Genomic DNA, 21,359 nt, shown 5'->3' with positions numbered 1-21,359 from the left:
TCAGAACACTAGGATAACTCTCTTCATCGCTACTTTCACTATCTCCGAGTGCAAACACTTACGTTTTAGGTGAGGAAGCATCCACTAGACCAATATTAATGGTTTCCATGTTACACAAATCCTTTGAGACACTCAGTGAAACGAGTGCCTGTGGACAAATATATTGGGAAATCTGTGTTTCCCTTGATGGCTGGAGCTGTGTATTAAAAAGTGCTATGAAGTATTTCTTGAATGCATTTCATTATATCTTTAAATTCTTCCCAGCTTTGCTTACTTTTTTCTTCTTCCATTCCTTCTCTTTTTTCCCCTTCTTCCCTTCCCTTCTTTCTAGTGACAGTTTTGTAGCAAACCATTACCATTGTACTTACTGGTTTAGAGACACATTTGCAGGGACTGATTTTTCCTTTCCCTGCAGTCGTGGACCATGCAAGGATAAGAGGAAGTGAAGAGAGAAGCAGGCCAGTAAGTTACCAAAAACTCCTTTTCTTTTTGAATAATACTAGTTGTTTGACACCGATTACTTGGGAGTTTAAAACAAACTATCTTAAAGGTGAGTTCAATGAGTGTACATCAGGCATACGGATGAGAATCACAGAGTAAAAAGCCTTGTGAGCACTTTATAATCATTTTAGAAACACAGGGCACAAAAACAGATCAAGGTATTGTTTTCTAGACATCAGAAGGGCTCTTTCTAGTAAGTTCAGTGTAGCATTAGAGACACAAGATGAGCTTAAGCTAAGTTTAAACTGCAACTCTGGTTGGTGGGGGGAAGATGAGACAATGGTGTCAGCATTTAAGTTTTCTCATTTATAAATGGCAATGGTTATAGTACTCTGCCTCAAAGGAACATTGCAACAACTTAGACAGATTGACCAGGCAGAAGGTTAGGCATAATAAGTATACTATAAGGTAGGGTACATGAAGGTATTAATAGGTTTTAGTATTATTATGTATGCTGCCAGTCAGAATTTCATAATCAATATAAAATCATAGCTCACAAATCTAGAGAGACTATGAGAAACCTTAAGGTTGGAGTAAGGCACAGGAAGGAAGCAAGTACCTAACGGTAATCTTTCTGTGTTAATTGTCTCCATGTCTGGGTGATGATGGTTGGAAGCTGATTTTTTTTTTTTTTGGTTTGTGATTTGGGGGAGAGTCAATTCTGCCTTGAAGGTACAACAGATTCCAGAGATGGTGAGTAGACATGGTTTAGGTATTTTGTTAGTTAAAGGGAACAACAACAATATATATATATATATATATATATATATATATATATTACCCCAAAGTCCCTGGGAGAACATTTTTTTCTTTGAGAAATCAGAGGGAAGAAAGCCCCCTCGCTGTGAGCCACGGAGGACAGACCGCCAGTTCTTACCTGAATGGATAGGCAAACGCGATGTCGATGCTGAGGTTACTTTCTGTCTTGTTGACACAATCCACACTCAGTCGCAGGCCTCCAGAATAGCCACCACATGTTGCAAATGCAAAGATTGCAAAAAGCTACAGAGAACAGAGAAACAGCAGAGAAAACAGCAGTTAGGGTGAAGTTCTTCTATTAGATCTGTAACTAGGAATCTCATGCCTGGGTTGGGGAGGGAACGGTCTTTCTAAATAATCCTATTTAGTTCAGGCTGGAAGATGAAAGCTAGGTAGATGGATGGGTGGGATCTGGAAGTCTAAAGAAAATTCCAGAGAGCTACAGAACTATTTCTTGGAGAATCTCTCAAGGCACTGATAAAATAACTGTTTTTGCATACGTCATTTCTCATGCCTTGAGAGGCAGAGAAGTTATCTCATACAAACCTGGATACCAAATGCATCAATGAATTACTCATGGTTATATAGGAAGATAGTAAGGTTTTCTTTTCTTTTCTTGCATGGCTATTTTGTAATAAATGTGATTTATCTTTGGAAATAGCATAGATTTTTCTTAAGTAGGCATGGCCAGAAAATTGTAGAGCTAAATGGATTGAAGAAGAGCAGGTAGGTAGAAAGTTTTACTTCAGAGCACAGGATCTCAGACTATTTCAGCCTCAAACTCCCATAGTTGATGACCTCTCATTTTTGTTGCTGTTTCTAAGTCAACTATTAAAAGTTTTGGTGGTTGCTGCTGAACTCATCCTTGTTTCTGGTAGAAAACACAAATCTCTGGGGAAGAGGGCACCAAAACACTGAGGAGACTTATAGAAAGAATAGATGTCAGGAAAGCCTACTTCATAGTTTAGTCAGAAAATTTCTTGCTTATGTCTAAAGAAAATTGACCAAATGTATTTAACTGTCGCACAGGCTGCAGTATTCATATTTATGATACTTTTGGAGTTTGACTACATGAGCCACTATTACAGATATTCCTCTCTCTCCACAGCCAGAGGAGTTAAAATGTTGGGACCAAGTCCAGGTCCTTTGGAAAATGGTTTTAATGTCCCTGAGCCTTTTTTTCCTTATCAACAAAATAGCATGACAGTAACTCTTGTGGGCTATTTTGCTATTTGTGACAGACTGTGGCTGTGGGGAAGAACGCTTCTGGAACTGACAAGATCATCTGTCCAGACAGTTTAGAGGTAAAGAGAATATTTTCTCTAACACCTGCTGCCTTAGCCAGTGTTAAAAAAAACCTCCAAGTTTTAGTTTTCTTAATTGACTATTAAATTAAACTTCAATGGTAAAAAAATATTGGCAAATAATGACTGAACCATAAAACCTTCTCACCAGAAGCAATGGGTTGTGGACCTGTATATATGTGTAGCAGTTTTATTCATTTTAAAAATCAATATTTTAAAAAAAATGGAAACAAGTCAACCAAGCAACCTATTTCCTATAGAAAGAGCAAAATGTATTGAAATGTTAGTAAGGGTGACACGGTATAAACACTCAATAAATGTTAACAATTATTATTACTATAAATAGTGGATGCTTTTCGATCAAATGTGCCATACTATAAAATAGGAAATTTAGACAATTCCCAGCAAAATCTGATTGACTTAGTCCCAGTGAAACAACATCTAAGTATTTAGAACAAACAAAATAACCAAACAAACAAACCTGACTGTGATGCTCTGCTTTTCTTCCTAGTTGGCCTAACTGACAGGGAGACACTATACCAGCAAGCCCCACCCTCCTCCTCAGCCCCCAAATCAGAAAGTGGCACACAATGTGGCGCTAAATGCTGGGGTTGGGATTGCTTACTTTTTGTGGCTTAAATATCCTCCTTCTGTCAGTCCTGCTTTTAAAAGGAAATGATTCCCACTGTTTAATTAGCAAGGAAGTGATCTGAAGTGTTCAGTGTTCAAATGTACATCTCACTGTATACTGGATATCACAGTTCCTGCCCTTTTTCATGTCAAGATAATACTTCAGTAAGCCTTCTTCCACAATAAAGAATAGTAATGGCATTCAGAGCTGCTATGGACAGCCCTTCCTTTCTTCAAGATTCTTTATCTGTTAAACACTCAACATATATAATCCCATCTTTTTGTAACAGTAGTGTTATAAGGTCATGCATGTTTAGAGTTTATATTATTACATTGAAGATATGGTAGGATAGCACATTCATCTCCAAATAGTTGCATTAAAAATGCAACTACTTAATGTCCTTAGGACATTAAAATGCAGCAAGTCAAAGTACAAGGGCGTAAAATTCAATCTGTTAATTTCAGTGTTTAACAGCTATAATGGCTTTTCATTTTGCATCACAGTGCCTTTTATGCAGTAACACATTTTTAATACCACCATTATCAAACTTCAAATAGAATGATAATTATGTATTTAATGAGTTCAAAATGTTAGGTATGTGGATAGGCAGAGTCTGACTATGCAAACCACATATACTATTTTTCTTTTTAGCCTTTACTGAGTTCTGAAAATATTGTACTTTTGCTGTACACATACCTGTCGCTTTCTGGTTACATTTTTTTGCTCCACAGTTCTCACTGATTAACGGGGAATCATACTGTGTGACTGATATCAAATTCACATGGGCTTGGTGAGGATTTAAACAAACTCAGTTCAGAGAACAGATAACTACTGCTGGGAGATCAGGGCTCCCCCAAATGGCTGAGATATTACACATATCTTGCCTTACCTTCTCAATTTTCCTCAAGCAGAGCAGAAAACTAACTTTACAGCACATTCTAGGAAAATTAATATCAAAACCACTGGCCCAGTCTTTCACCTCCTGTGAGTCCAGAAGACCAAATAAATATCTTACAATGAACTTTCATCTCACAACTGTCGAGGATGATCTATGGCTCTCTTCTTAACAACAAAAAGTTACTCTTGAAATGGAAAAAATTGACCAATAGAGAGTTGCTTTGGGGTAGCCTGGTTAGAAATACAGTAGAGAGGAACAGGATAGACCTGGCTTAGCAAGGACCTGAAATCATCATCACCTGTAGCAGGAATGCTATTGAAGCACAGTTCATGACACGCAAGATTTCCCCTGGTAAGAAAGCAAGCAGCTGGTACTGGCACAAGAACAGGCCTGAAGACCAGTGGAATAGAACTGAGGACCCAGATATTAACCCACAGACATATGGCCACCTCATCTTTGATAAGGGAGCCAAAAAATAGTATGGAAGAAAGACACACTCTTCAATAAGTCCTGCTGGCAGAACTGGTTAAGCACCTGCAGAAAACTAAAGTTGGATCCTCCTTTGTCACCCTGCACCAGGATTAACTCCAAATGGATCAAAGACCTCGAGGTAAAAGCAGATACACTGAAAACTTTACAAGAAGGAGTAGGAGATACACTAGGTCTCCTTGGCACACGTCAAAACTTCCTTAATAAGGACCAAGAAACACACAAATCAGAGAAAGTCTGGATAAGTGGGACTGCATTAAACTGTAGAGCTTCTGTATGGCAAAGGACATAGCTAGCAAATTAACTAGAAAGCCTACAGAGTGGAAGAAGATCTTCACTAACCATACAATGGAAAAAGATTAAAAGATGGGCCAAAGACTTAAAGAGAGACTTCTCTGAAGAAGAAATAAGAATGGCCTACAGGCACATGAATAAATGCTCGACATCTCTGGCCATAAAAGAAATGCAAATCAAAACAACTCTAAGATTCCAGCTCACTCCAGTTAGAATGGCCATGATCAAGAAATCTAATAACAACAGATGCAGGAAGGGATATGGCCAGGAGGGATCAATACTACACTGTTGGTGGGAATGTAAACTCGTTCAACCACTATGGAAAGCAGTATGACAGTTCTTCAAAAGACTAAACATAGAGCTCCCCTATGACCCAGCAATTCCACTACTTGGCATTTACCCAACCGTCCAGAAACAAGGACATACTAAATTCACTTGCACAATGATGTTCATTGCAGCACTATTTACCATAGCAAAGATATAGAACCAACCCAGATACCCCTCAGTTGATGAGTGGATCCACAAGATGTGGTATTTGTACACAATGGAATTCTATGCTGCTGTCAGAAAGAACGACATCTCCCCATTTGTAAGGAAATGGAAAAACTTAGAAAAAAATCATATTAAGTTAAGTAAGCCAGACTCAAAGGAACATAGGCTCAATGGTTTCCCTCATTTGTCATAACCAGTAGAAACCTTGGGCTCTCCTAGCAGAGATTTACAATAGAACAAAACCTAGATAAATAAGGCCATATAGTATGATGCTAAATGAAAGGACCTCCAGGATATAGAAACAAAAGCCATATAATGAGTGATTGTTGTCCTTAATGTACTATGTTATCTCTCATCTCTTTTGCTGTCCCTTGGTTATCTCATATGGTTACAGTATTTTACCTTGTTATCTGATATGTTGTATATATGTGTATTTGAAATTGGATAGGGAAGGGGGGGAAACAAGATGAGGGATGGGGGAGGGGTGAGGGAAATTGGGACCAAGACATGAGACAGGGTATCAGTGTATGTGAAATAATGCACCCTCTATCTAGTGAATATAATGTAACCCTTCTATTAATTACAATAAAAATATATGAAAAAATTAATTTTAAAAAATGAAGGCAAGCAGCTTCCTCCTTGGAGTTAACCGAACCAAACATAGAATATCTATGAAAGATGCTATTAATCCTCTTGGTTAATTTGCAAGTCACAGTGGAAAGCAGTAGTTTGGAGGACAGGAAATAAGCTGATTAATGGCTCTTGGAGAGATCCTTGATCTGTAATGAAGTCAGGGAGAGGGGCATTTCCTGAAGCTTGGCACATAAGCCCAGGAGGAAACTAATGAGAGATAGAAGATGGATAGAAGAGGGACTGGAAACTTGAGATCAGGGAGTGATATTCATTTCACCAACAACTAGACCAATTACTGTAGGACAAACATTTCCATCAGGACCAAGTTCAACCAGTACAATCCTTCTGAGCTTAGATTGGCACAATGACAAGTACTGCAGCATACTCTAGCCACCATGGGACGAAAGCTTCACTGTCGCTGAGCTTCTTTCCATTGCTTATTCTTCTCATTTTTCCAGTCAAGTACTCATTCACTTCACATGCCTGTAGTAGGGCCTACTACCTTCTAGGCCACTTGCAGCTGTAGGGAAAAAAATGCTTCCTTCTGACACACAGCTCAGTCCCTCTGCTATGAGTTTCCTCAAGAAGCAGAAATACTGGATGCTGCTGGCTTATGCCTAATAATCCTAGCTATTCATAGTTCAAAGCCAACCAGAGCAAGAAAGTCTTTGAGACTCTGATCTCCAATTATTAACTGGCAAAAACTCAGAGGTGGAGGTGTGCTTAAGTAGAACAAGGTCCTTGAGTGAAAAAGCTTGGTGACTGTGCCAGTCAGTTCAAGTCTAGTACTAGCACAAAAAGAAGAAGAGGAACAGGAGGAGAAGGAGGAGAAGGAGGAGGAGGAGGAAGAGGAGGAGGAGAGGGGGAGGAGGAGGAAGAGGGGGAAGGGGAAGGGGAGGAGGAAGAGGAAGAGGAATGTGCTTGGCTATATAATTAAGTGCAAGGTGGAAGTCATTGGAATCAGTTCCCTGACAACTTTCAGCTAATTTTGGAAACTAGTAGATAAGAACTTTAATGTTTTTTGTGCCTCTGCAGGACTACATTAGAGAATCACATTGAGGCACCTGAGAGAATTAGGCCAGTTTCCCAGGAATAGGTGCCTACTACTGTAGTTCCCTTTGATTTTCTTTATTCCCTTGTTACCTTTTTCCTCACTGCCGTCACTTTCTTCCTTCCACACTGAAGGGCAGGGCCTCTGTGAACTTCCGGGCCCTGTGGTTGAATCCAGGATTATACCAATGTGCAACCCTATTTCCCGACCCTCTGTGTTATGCTAAGCTGTAGGACCTGTAACTGACCATATGATCTTCACCTGGGACTTCTTTCACCCTTCTGCATCTGTAGATACAAAGTGTGTTGCATCCTCTAAACTGTTTCCTTACTCCAATCCTCCCCTACCTGGACTCATGATCTCATTTTTTTTTTTTTTGCCAGTCCTGGGCTTGAGCTCAGGGCCTGAGCACTGTCCTTGGACTTTCTCAAGGCTAGAGCTCTACCACCTGAGCCTCAGCACCACTTCTGGCTTTTTTCTATGTATGTGGTACCGAGGAATCGAACCCGGGTCTTCATGCATGCTAGGCAAGCACTTTAACCACTAGGCCAAACTCCGGCCCTCATGATCTCATTTAACTGATTTTAATTTTGTGTGCCAGTCTTGAGTTTGAGCTCAATGTCTGAGTGCTATCCCTGAGTTTTTTTGTGCTCAAGGCTGAGTACTCTACCATTTTAGTCATAGCACCAGCTCATGGTGAATTGAAGATAATAAAGCATAACACAAATTTTCCTCCTTAAACTTATATGCTTCATACTGTGTTTTTCAAGTCTCAGAATTACAAGTGTGAGACACTGGTGCCCAACTAATTTTATTTTTTTTAACATGAACAGGGTTTCTGTGAAGTTGTATTTGTGTGTCATTATTTATCCACTTATTTTTGCTTTCCCAGTTCTGTGCAGCAAGGTGGCACATTAGTTTGTGTTTCCTGTTGAGTCTCTACCACCTGGCAGGGTGCATGGCCCTGCAAGGCTGTGTCTCGTAATTGTTCATTAGCTAAGCAAGTGAATCTAATCCACTAATCCCCTCAGCCCTATAGTAAGGGAGTTTACTGTCTCTTTGAGAATATGTGACAGCACTTTGCTCTGGTGACAATGACTATAGTGGCTTAGGGAGAAGTATATTTGTAGGAAAGAAGAGGGGTGTAGCCATTTGGGGGAGCAAAGGGCTAAGTAAAAAACCAGGAAGCAGGCCTGATTTGTTTGGGTAAGAGTTTGAGCAAGTATTTCACAGGGACAACAAGTGAGGCACATTTGGACTGGGCTGTGGGTCACAACGAGAACAAACACCCTAAGACAGGAAGAGAGAGGTGGGAATGGGAAGACAGGAAGAGAGAGGTAGGAAAGACCTAGCTGAGGTCCCAAACCTGTGGCCCATGTGTTGTATTCAGTGACAACCCTTCCTTTGTGTACAGCTCATGGCTACTGTGAGGGTAGAACTGTCTGCTTATAATCTCTAACCTGTGTTCCATGAAGCTCAATAACAGAGTTTATCAGTGTGGAAAAACCTGGGTCTTATGAAGGAATGATGTTTTCAACCTGCAAGGCCATGCGGGCTGTTGTATAATATGCAGGTTTGAAGATGAGAGGGTGAGCGACTGAAATGTGTCTTTCTTTCTTTCCCCTCAACAATCTGGAAATGCTTTGCCAACAGAATCATGCCTTCCTCAATTTGCGGAAACATTGTAGTTGGCTCATAAATTTTCTCAAGTGAATAATGATGACAATGCTAAGAATAACAAAAGCACAGGTGGTTTGCTGTATTCATCAATGCGTGCAATATTTACATTAGCTGATTTAATGTTCCCAACACACAATAAAGGAGAAAGCTAACCCATCATTTTATAGACAAGGAAATAGATCCCACAGCATGAGCGAAGGGTACCTGCTTTATCCCTAAGTGGAGTAGCCAGGATTTTGAACTCAGAGCTGCCTTCTTCTAAAGTGTATATTTTATTTTCCCATCTCTCCCTAAGCTGGGGCAGCAGCATCTCTCATATGGAGCACACTCTGGAAAGAATTCAGCAGAAATATGGATTTCAGGCTTTCTACCTGAGGATTCTCTGTCACGCCAGTGTTCAGGAATCCATGGTGCTTCTGTGAGAGCAAGCCCCAACTATCGACACTAATGTCATAGCAGCTCCTGTCTTTTGCCTGAGCAACTTGAGCCTTCCACTCCACAGCATCACCATCCCCGGGGAAGGGAAATCAGAGCTACAGTCTAGTGTGATAGGAATATTTGAAAAGCCTGCTGTGAGTAGATTATGCCAATTATACTTGACAAGTCTCTCCTCCTAATTGCCAGCCTCCCACAGCCGGGGGCGTTGGCTTTCTTACCTTTAAGCAGCTAAGCCTCTCAACAGCCTACAGATTCAAGAGGTCCAAACCCTCCTATTCCACCCCCTCCACAGAGCTCCTTCCAGTCCTTCCTCCTTTTGTAGTTTGTCTTAGCTGACGAACCATTTGAAGAGCATTTCCAGGAATACTGGCATTTATAAGTGCCAATCACCTCCACACTAACGCTGCAAAAGTGAGAAATACGGCCTGCTGACATATTTCCCAGTGCAGAAAGAGTGTATTTATTATTTTTTTTAACAGACCCTGGCTTCTCTCACACTGCACCTGCCACACAAGTGGCCCTACCCCCCATGTCATAGGACAAGGCAGACTCTCAACTCATTGCCATTTCTATCGAGCTTTGTTTAATCCTTATGTTCTCCTTCTGGTGACAGGATTTTTTTCTCCCTAAGGAAATTGGCAAGCACCTTTTTTGCCATCAGTTGATATTTACTACATGCATGTTAGAAAAAAAAAACATTCACCCAGGAGACTGCTGTGACTCTCTGAAAAGCCTCACGTGGGATCCTGCATAACTATAAAATCTGCAAGTTGTCCCTGACAGACAGTAGAATAACATTTAATTTGAAGGCATGAGAAACTACTGTTATAAAGCTTAGCCCTGTGGATCTATGATTTTTTTCTTCTCTGTAGTATATAACAGAATTTAAGTTGAGGGCAATGGAAACTACTGTTATAGTGCTTTGCCTAGTAAAGCATTATGCTTTTCCTTCTCCGTTGTACATAATTATCCATGATCTTACATGACTCTGATGTCTTCCTTCTTCCATTTTTATTCTGTTAAAAACAGGGGCAGTGTGGCTGCTGGCCACTTTGAGGTCCATGTGTAATCTCTATGGCAAAGCAGCCAGGCATCAGCTGGGAAATTCTAGCCAGTCCCCATAGAATTAACTCCACATTGCCTACATGGTAATGAAGCTCTTATTCTATTTTCTTTAACTCTGTAGTATGGGGATCAGATAGCAAAGTGTTTGACTGTAGGTGACAGAATTCTTAATCTATATGGTTTTAAACAAATAACTCATATTTTTTGTACAAAGGAGGAAGTCCAGTGTTTGTAAATATTCATGATGTTTGGGCCAGAATCTCTTGGCACAAATAGCTTTTTGCTTCATAGTCACAAAATAGCCACTAAATTCATAGGAACCTGCGTCTGGGAAGTGAATATTATACTAAGCTTTAAAGAGGAGGAACTCAGGGGGTTTTGCCCTAGGAATGGTTGTGCAGTCAGTCAGTCTGCATTATGTGCCACTGGGTCTGGTTGGTAAAACATAGCTGAAGCAAAAGAAGGACCCAGAGCATGTTGCAAAGTCAGATCAGTATGATCAAGCCCACCGGGGACCTGGTTGAGTGCCAGTAAGGTTCAGAGCCATTATGTACAGTCATCTGTACACTTTCTTGACACACGTCTTTAAAATAAAAGACATAAATGAAATAGTAAAGACAGTTTGGAAGTAATCTTCATGCCTATAAATGTAGAATAGTTAAATAAGCAAGGAACATTCAGTCAATGGCATATTATGCCGTGGTTATGAGAAATGAACCTCAGTATAGAAAGTCAGAGGCTCTTCATAATATGCTGAAAAACAAAACAAAACCCCAAAAGTGAATTTCCTAGCAGACCATAGATGTATGGAAGTTTTGTAAAACACAATCTGCATTCATATAAATATGTACTAACAGGATGTCATATGTGATGTGGCACAACCATTGGGAGCTTGGGGGGTTCTCGTAGGTACTAGGTGTTTGATAGCTCCATCTTCAAAGCTGTGCATAAGCCACTTTGGAGTAGAGGCCATCCTGAGGGTGTGAATTCAGGGTCTCATGATTGCTAGATAGTTCATCCCCATTTGCTATTTTTTTCCCCCAGGCTGATCTTGGACTAAAATTCTCCCAACACTGTAGCTTGAATTATTGATGTGTGCCACTATTCCAGGCTTGTGTGTTGAGATGTGTCCTTACTGACATTTTTTTGCCCAGATTGGCTTCAAAGTTCATTTCTGATCTTATCTTTCTGCCTCCCAAGTAACTAGAATAACAGAGATGGGTCATGCTAGCCTGCTCTTTTTCCAGATAAAGGTGTTTTATTAAAGCAGATCAGTATGCCTTTCTTAAATGTGCCTTAGTAAAGCAAAGAAAATAATTGATGATGAATGTCTTACCTTCATTTTCATAGTTCTGTCTGGAAAGAAAGAAATGAGATAAACGCCTGGTACATCATCACTATTGTGCAGTTCGGCAAGTGCATTTGAATGTACTAACACAAAGTGTGCCTTGCCTGGAGTCACAGCATCATGGCAATGCTGCATGTGTGTTTTTCAACATTTTTCAAAATGAATTACACCCTTTTTCTCTTCCTTCTATTTAATTTTCAGACTAGGCTTCTGATCACCACGTCCAAACAATTAGAGTTGAGATTCAGTTCTGGTGGAAGTCAAGTATTGGGATATTGATTTAAATATTTCATCATCTAGGGTTGTATTTATTTCTACCCATGAAGAGATTTAGAATATCATAGGCTTATTTTGTAACAAAACAAAACCATCGACCCCTAATCAATTGTCTGCATTCAATGAACAACTATACACTAGGGAGGAAGCGTGATGAAGGACAGAAGCTTCTCTCATCTGTCCTTATTTTTTTTTGTAATCCCAACTTTATCTTAATGAGAACACAGGGCTCCATTAACAGAACAGTGGCAGTTGATTTTTGCACTTTGTTGCTGTGTTAAATACCATTCCATGTTTACCAATTATGGATCACACATATAGACAGACACCCTATTTAAGCTTATGCTGAGAGGTAGAAATCTAGAATTAGTCATAGCAGCATTTGTTGTCCCAAGTATTTTGAAACAGGCAAACAGTCATGCATAGAGATCAAAACATCTTTCTGTATTTACCACCTTTGAATACCTGACAAGTTGTCTCCCCCTCATGTTGGCAGAATCTATGAAGTTATTTGGACTATTCTGATCTTTGACCTGTAAATCAGTTTTCAAAGCTTTCAGACAGGAGACAGGATCATCAGATAACCCCTGAAACAACAGGGAACTTGCCAAAGGGTATAATTATGATTGTGTAATGGAAAAGAAACTAAAAGAAGGCTTATGATGTCATTCCCTATACCAGAGGAGAAGTGCTAATGGAACAGCCGGAGTATATATTCCCAAGTAAATTTTTTCTCTTATAATTATAATAATAATGATAACCATATATAATCATAATAAATATAATCATAACAAATATAATGATCACAAAGCTGCTCCATTGAATCCAGCAGTGCTTTGTATACACTGTTTGATTGAAATCTTGTAACCCCGTGAGGCATGTATCACAGCTCTTTCATTACAGAGCAGGCAGCCCAAGCTCTATGGGGGATTAAGTGATTTATTCAAGGTCACACAGTTAGACAACAGACATTTCAATCTATGAGTTTATAACTATGCTAAAAAGAACAATGAAACAAAAAAAATTTAGTAGCTATCAGAAGAGACTAATAGACTTTGTTTGAAAACAGATAAAGAACCCACCATTTATCCTGCATTTTCTATAAGAGTACTACCAATAGAAGACCAGAGAGGAGAGAAGAAATTCTCATCATGCTAAGAATGAAAGCGGAAGGTAAAATTGGAATAGCTCACTTTTGAAAGCTGTTAGGGATTAAGAATACATGCTTTCCTCAAGAAAAGTCACATGCTGATGCTCTGATGTCCAATATGTCTGTATTTTAATATGGAGACCCTGGGGAAGAAATTAAGATTAAATAAAGTGATATGAATGTGTCCCTAAATCAAATAGGATTGTTGTCCTCTTTAGAAAAGACATCAGAAATTCCTTAGAGAAACAAACTCACACTCTAAAAAACTGGCACTTGCTAGGTGTAGTGGGGGCGAGGGACTCAGGAATGGAGAGGGTAAAAGAGTGAAGAGAGGCAGGTGGAAGAATTGGATCATAATGTTCAATGTATAGACTACGAAATTAAGAAAACTGAGGGGAGGGGAATGGGTTGGGGGGATGGACGCATGGGGGAGAATAATGAGTGGGGAGACATCCATCAAGATACATGGTATGTATAAGCTGATTTATTGAATGGTAACTCCTTTGTAGAACTCCTTAAGGATAATTAAAATACAATTTTTTAAAAAGAAGAGACACCAGCTGACTCACTAGCTTTCACTCTTCACGAACCTTCACTGAACATACAGTGGCATGGAAGTCACAAGTTAAGCAGAGGAGGCCATAGAATGAAACTTACCTGGCTAGCACCTTGAATTAGACTTCCTGTTGCCAAGAAATGTAAGATATACATTTCTGTTGTTTAAGCCACCATGTCAGTGATATTTTGTTATAGAGTCTCTAGCTGACTAATGTACATTCCATAATGAATTAATAATGAAGCATTAATGACTGATATCACCAAAGAGAGAGGACTAGATGATATGTGCTTCTAATGAAAGACTGTACCATTAGGAGACACTCCTGACAATAAACAAATCTTGAATTTGAGCAATTAATTAAGCCCAATCACCACTTTATAAAAAATTCAGGAATGACAAGATGGGGGGTGGGGGTGGGGGAAGGGAAATGGGGACCAAGACATGTGAAAGGGTATCAATATATGGGAATTAATGCACCATCTGTCTGGCAAATATCATATAACCCTTCTATTAATTACAATAAAAATATATGAAAAAAATAAAAAAAATTCAGGAATGAGAATATGTAAAATAACATTACATGGATGAAATCAGCAAAATCCAGACCCTGTGAAACTTTTCAGAGGAAAGCATCTTGTTATTCAAGTCTATGGGCAAAATACAGAAATATTTCTTTTAAAAAGTGAAAAATGAAGTAGGAGTGAAGAAGGGAACCAACAGAAAAAAGAGAGGAAGAGGAGTTTGTAGATTCAAACATCTTAAGGGGTAGACATACCAACCAATCACAAGATATGGATCTTTAAAAGCTAGAAAACTATAAGAAAAATTTGGAAAGTAAATGGAATACTTAAGAAATGTGTTATCTGATGATATTGAAGTATCACTCATTTTATATGTGATATGGCTGAGATGTTTGTGCATTAAACACTTTTTAGATGTATATATGTACTTATTTATGAGAGAAATGATATGTGGCTGAATGAATATAAGGTTGAGATGGTAAATCAAATAACCTGGATATGAGTTGATTGTTGAAGCTGGACAGTGAGCAACTAGAGTTTTGTTTGTTTGTTTTCTCTTTTGCCAGTCCTGAGGCTTGAACTCAGGGCCTGAGTACTGTCCTTGGGCTTTCCTCAAGGCTAGCACTCTACCACTTGCATCATGGCACCACTTCTTTTTTCTTCTTCTTTGTATGTGGTACTAAGGAATCGAATCAAGGACTTCATGCATGTTACACAAGCACTGTAGCACTAGGCCACACTCCTGGCCCCAGGAACTGGAGTTTTACTCTGTGTTTCTTTGCATGTTTTGAAGCTTTCCATTACTAAAAGTTTTTGAAAACTGAGATCATACTATGAAGTGGCCTATAAATGAGTGCACATGCATATGCAAAACTCAATATAGGATTTTTTTGCATTGAATATATATGAAACTGGTTCCCATTGCTTTTTAAAAGTAATCTTAATCAAAATACCAATGACATTTTTTACAAGGAAGTCTAAACATGTTCTATTATTACAATACTGAAGTACTTAGAAGAAAAGAGTTTTTTTAATGAAAATTTTCTTTCTTAATAATATTTTATTGATTGTTCTGAGGGCCATTTAGTTCTGCCTCATTATGAGACAGTAGCCTTTTCTCATTATCTTTTAATGAGCTGAAAGATCACTATAGACAAAGGGATATATATTTCATGTGCAGAACATTATTTCTTATGTAATAAGTGAAAAGTCCCCATCATTTTTAGTAACATTTTCTATTGATTAAATCCAAGAAGCAATAAAAGACATCAAATTATTTAAGATTTAATATATTGGTTTTAGTTTCTAAGGATTAGCAGAGCTCAGATAGGCCATGATGATAAGTGGAGACATAATTATTATCCCATCAACTTCAGCCATCTAGGGATTCCATAAGAAAAATGCAGTGACTTTTTCTCAAAATTTCAGCTCCTGATCTCGTAGCTAAACTTATAAAGCTTGTAAACACATCTAGCAAAGTTAAAATACTATTAGACTCATTATTTTTTTTCATAGGACCCAGAGACAATTATGTCAAAAACAGAGATCTAATTCTAACAGAAGCCTAACATTTTCTACCATAGGCTGAAGGAAGATGTGAGAACAGAAACAGAAGCAGAAAGTGCCTTGCAAAGGGCAGTTGCTCAAAAAAAATATGTGTTGAATGAATTTGTGGTATAATTCTCCACTAAGAGACAAGAAGGCAAAGCTGTAATGCTTTTGCAGAGGAAGAAAATGTAAGGGAAAGACTTAATACATAAAGAACTGAGATTCAATAATGACTGAAGGTAAAGAAGATTAGAATGGTGAGGGACCAGGGTGGGAAATTTAGGACATGTATCTCATTAAGTAAAAATAGAACAATTAAAGATCACAAAGAATCATAATGCTATTGCAGAATTTTTCTGAGTTGGTTGGGTGCCCCAAATATGAAAATTGAATTTCTATATATTAGTCTAGTCAATGAAGGCAAATAAATCCAGAGCAAATTACCCGTTAGACAGGCAGCAGAAGTAAGTTAAAAAAGAGAAATATCAGAAGGAAAATTCTCTGGTGAAGATAAATAAAGATGGAAACGAAAGAAGTAACATCAGGGTAGATATAGAGCACAGCTTCTAACCCAGCTCATAGCAGGATCTTAAGAGGAACTTGTTAAATTAATGAAACATACTCATTCTAATTAGGGTAAAACTCTCAAGTTTATATCAAAGTTACACTGTTCAAGTAAGAATCTAGAAGGAAATAAGTTAGAAGTGGGTGTTGGCTAAATGGCATTCAGGAGCAGAGGTACAGTTCATTGGAACAGCATTTGCTAAGCATGTCTGAAGCTCTTGATTTCATCCTTGGCACAATGAATAGAAAAGGCACACACATAAGGGAAATGGAATTGAAGCACTATGTCAAAACAGGTTAAAGAAAAAGAATCAGAAGAATACAACAATATCTCAGAGTCCATATTCATCTTGGAAATAGGAATAAAGTTGCTTGGGGGAAATTTGGTAATAATCACTTTCAAAGCCTTGATGGGATAAAATATGGAGATGTTTTCCCTCAATTTACCCTGTGGGATACTACGGCAAGTTATAGATCTAGTCCATTGGAAACTTCTTTACACATATGTTTAAAATTTTACACAGGGGGATAAACAGTGAGTTATCGATGATGAATCTGATGAGAATATGTTGTATACATGTATGAAAGTGTTACAGAAAGACCCTATAACTCAATATGTGTCAGTAAACATTATGAATAAAATGCACATGGAGAATTCAGATATCCCTTGGAGCTAACTAACCAAGCCAGATGTCCCAGGACGCCTACGCTTACAGAGCAGCATAATGTAGCAGCTGTGTTCTGGAAAACTACTTTCAATACACTTCTTAGATCCACCCTCCCATTTAGGTTTCTGATCCCAGGCATTCCATTTTTTCCCCAATATTGCCACCAATTATTTCATATATAGAATTGTATCACTAGCCAGTTCCTTTTTTATTTTTTTTAATTTTTTTTAATTTTTTTTTTTTTTGCCAGTCCTGTGCTTGAGCTCAGGGCCGGAGCACTGTCCTTGGACTTTCTCAAGGCTAGAGCTCTACCACTTGAGCCTCAGCACCACTTCCGGCTTTTTTCTATGTATGTGGTACCGAGGAATCGAACCCAGGTCTTCGTGCATGCTAGGCAAGCACTCTACCACTAGGCCAAACTCCCGGCCCACCAGTTCCTTTTTTATAAAAAATAATTTTTATTTTTTCATTGTACCCAAACTCCATTATGAGGAAAACCCTGGATATAGATTTTGCCTTTGACTCATCTTTGTCTTTCCTTTCTTTTCTTTCTCTTTTTCTGAGCCATGGCTTTTTAGAGGAAAGCTAACCTAAATAAAATCAAGTCATTGAAAAAGGTAAGCTACAAGCCGGGCACACACCTGTAATTCTAGCTACTCAGGGGGCTGAGATCTGAGGATCAAGGTTCAAAGCCAGCCCGGGCACAAAAGGAGCTGACTCTTATCTCCAATTAACCTCTAGAAAATGGGAAGTGGGGCTTGGCTCAAGGGTAGGGTAGTAGGCTTGAGCTAAAGAGCTCCAGGACAATGCCCAGGCCAAGTTTAAGCCTCATCACACACACACACACACACACACACACAGAGAGAGAGAGAGAGAGAGAGAGAAAGAGAGAGAGAGAGAGAGAGAGAGAGAGAGACAGAGACAGAGACAGAGACAGAGAGACAGAGAGACAGAGAGACAGAGAGAAGAAAAGAAAAAGGTAAGCTACAAATGGCTGCACAGTTTAAAAAATTTACCTTATCTAAATATCACTCCCTGGATTATGGGAGAAGGCCAGAGCAGAGACTTCTGGGAAACCCACTAGCACATGGGTGAGCTCAGTAATGGATGGAATCACCTGGTATCTGAGGGGCACAATTAGTAGAAACCACAGCATAAACTTGCTGTGACCTCTTATCTGAGTCTGCTGATGCGAAACCCAACATCCATCCTTTCCCCGCTGGCCCCTAGATCTGGTCCATGTACTGCAAACCATTTCCCTGACAAGAACGGGGATGTGATACTCAGGAGAACCCTTGCAAGCCACAAAACCTTAGAAGAGATTGTCTGGGAATGCATGTTCTAATGGATGCATACAAAAGTATGCCGAGAGTCATTTGCCACTCTAATGTGCTCATTCCTTTCTGTTCATAACAGATGTTTGAAAGAGACAAGCCTCGGCGCATTATAGATCCATGTACAATTTAGGAACAATGTTTTCCAAGACCTCTGATATCAATGATTAAGAAGCTGGTGCCCTGTGTGCTGGGAAAATGATGTATAACTCACTAGCTTAAATTAAAGTTTAATGAATATCAACTCACACCACTAAATTCAGAATTTTACTTTATATATGGTGATTCTTGGAGCAATTTTGGTTGCAATGATATTCCCCTCCAAAAGTCAGTGAACTTTTTTCTTCAAATACAAAAACTGGCCATCTTGTAAATATAAGTATGTTGATTACATACTATTATATACTAAGTGCTGGTTATTTTGTAGACGGTGACTGTATTCTCTCTGTGTGTATATGTACATGTATGTGTGTGTGTATAATAACCACTGCTCTCTTTGAGTTTAAAGCAGCTCAGTAGAAGTGACACACAATACCTGAATAAACTAATAAATACAAAACTGATACAAGGCAATGAAGGCACAAGCAATACATAGTTCGTAGGGGGCAGTAAAGAATATCAAATGCACTGAGGCCTTCCTGGATAATGTGAGTAGGAGGCATTTCTTTGAAAAAAGAACACTCTGACCTGAAAGACTGAGCGGAAGCTACCTCTGCAAAGATTTAGAGATGGATAAAGAATGAAACCCATGATGTGGAGAAGGCATGGCTTGGCATGAGTCAGGAAAGGAAAGGCTCTTGCAGCTGCCATGAGAAACAGGAACTCTGTGAGATGAGGCTTGAGCGTGAGAGCAGATAGTTCCTCTTTTCTGGATCTACCCACGAAATGTATCTTTATTCAAAGAAACACTGGACAGTTATTATTAGTGGTAAAGTTCTCCCAATAAAAATATCATAATAACTGAGGTTTCAAGATCATTCTCTATGTGCCAAGCTCTGACTACCAAACCTGACATCCTTGTCTCAAATCATCTTTCTTGAACATGTGCAAGATAGCTATTAATTTTGTTTCATAGTCAAACTGAAGCCCATAATCACTATGCTAGCACTAGACAGCAAATATGTGCTAACATTAGGAGTTGAACCCTAGATCATCTGACTTTTGCCAGATCCAGAGACACTTTCTCTTGAACTTCATCCATACCCTGAAGCACTCAAAGGCAAGCAGCCCTTGCTACAGGGTGAGAATGTCCAGGGACTTGAGTTCCTTTTGATCCCACTTAGTCTCATTATTGAATTTGGCAGGTGCTGGGAAGGAATCCAAATACCTAACAAAACCAATGTTTTGTGGGGAATGGTTTAGAAGAGCTGTTTTGATGCACATCCAGAAAAAAAGGGCCAGAACAAAGATGTATGACAGTGTCAGACTTTCTCAAGTAAAAGAAAGCGAGGCTACATCTGCTTTCATGGGTTGATGTGTTTATGTTGCCTGGGAAATGCTGGAGGCAAAGCAGAAAGGCCTGGGTAATGTAGAGTTTGCCTCATAGGAAGTTGGTCTTGTTATTGATTTTTATAATGTTTTCACCTCTTTAATGGGGAGAGAGAGAAGGAGTAGTGGTACTGGAGATTTATTCAAGGTCGCATGTCTGCTAAGCCGAAGCGCTACCACTTGAGTCATACCTGCAGCCAGCTTTTTACTGGCTATTTTGAGGAAGAAGTCCAGTGATTTTCATTTCTGTAGCTGATTTCAAACTCCAAACCTCCAAATCTCAGCCTCTTAAGAGGCTAAGATTATAGGCATGAGCCATTGTTGCCAAGCTATGTACTTGTTTCTTAATATCACAAGTCCAAAGAAATGTAAACAAAACAAGAAACGCACTTCTTTGGTATGGCCTTAAGACTTTGGGTTTAATCACCACATAATGGCTATGTTCCCTTTAAGATGTCTCCTAGAAAATCTGAAGACAGCCTCATTTGAGAACTGTCCCATTGCATCCAGAGTACTTCTTTCTGTCTTATCACCAAAGTAGGATGAAAAAACAAACCTAAGATTTGATTTGCAGTCTTCTTTCCCATCATTCAGTTACCTAAATTGACTGGCTCTTCATTCCTGATAGGTCTTCTCAAGGCACCTGCTAGCGACTTGACCCAGGCCACTACCAATCACTTGCCCAGAGTGTTCCAAGTGTTTCCTCTCCTGTTCCAAAGCTATTCCTGCCTCCTGCTTTGACCCAGGACATACAGGCTCCACATCGCTGCAGTTGTTATCCACCACATTGCCTTGCTTTCCCCCAAGTTATCAACACACCCCTTTCTCTCAGCACAGCACAAGAGACCTCTGTCTTATGTCATTTCCTCTTCTCCAGCCTCATCTTTCATTGGAACAATAAATTACACACACCCCTCCAGCCTCATCTTTCATTGGAACAATAAATTACACACACCCCTCCTCCTTAAACAATTGTGGGCGCTTGTTGCCTATGAGCCCTCATTGTTCTCTTTGCCTGAAATGTCTTCCCTACCTTTTCATTTTAAGAATAAATTTAAATACTTTCCTCCCCTGAATCTCTCTTAGATCATTCCTTTGCTATGCTGTATGGTCAGAACACTGATTATCCAGAGACTTCTGTACACTAATATACTATATGATTATAATTATATGATTATATACTATATAATTACCTCACCTGGGGAAGAGTCTCTACAAATGAAATTAACTTAAAGACTCCGAGATGGGTAAAATGATCTTGCTGGGCAAAGTGAAAATACTTATAAAAAGGCAGATAGGTCAGGTAGAAAAGAAGATATGATATAAAAAAGATATAAGAGAAACAGACAGACAGAGACTGAGACAGGGAGAGAAGGATAACACAGAGAAACACAGGGAGATAAACAGAGACAGAAAGAGAGTTCAGTGTCAGCGGCTTTCGCCTGTTATCCTAGCTATGCAGGAGGCTGAGATCTGAGCATTGCAATTCAAAGCCAGCCTGTGCATGAAAGTCCATGAGACTCTTTTCTCCAATTAACCACCAGAAAATGCGAAGTGGAATTGTGGCTCAAAGTGGTAGACCACTAGTCTTGAGTGAAGAGCTCAGGAACAGTGCCTAGGTCCACAGTTCAAGCTCCAGAGAGACAATACAGGGAAATATTATCTTTT

General features: G+C 39.2%; 1 protein-coding gene across 2 annotated transcripts in view; it reads right to left on the bottom strand.

Moving 5' to 3' along the window:
- Synpr (synaptoporin) overlaps positions 1-21,359 on the bottom strand; it is a 244,418-nt gene that overhangs the window by 103,636 nt on the left and 119,423 nt on the right. For both annotated transcript variants that reach the window (XM_090355356.1, XM_090355362.1), the window contains one exon: positions 1,379-1,503. In XM_090355356.1, coding sequence (XP_090211482.1) covers positions 1,379-1,503 — 125 coding nt within the window. The remainder of the gene's footprint in view (positions 1-1,378; positions 1,504-21,359) is intronic.

The sequence above is a fragment of the Megascapheus bottae genome, chromosome 2 (genome assembly GCF_031878675.1).
Source record: "Megascapheus bottae isolate mThoBot1 chromosome 2, mThoBot2.hap1, whole genome shotgun sequence".
Taxonomy (NCBI): domain Eukaryota; kingdom Metazoa; phylum Chordata; class Mammalia; order Rodentia; family Geomyidae; genus Megascapheus; species Megascapheus bottae.
This window is presented reverse-complemented; position numbering and strand designations above follow the sequence as displayed.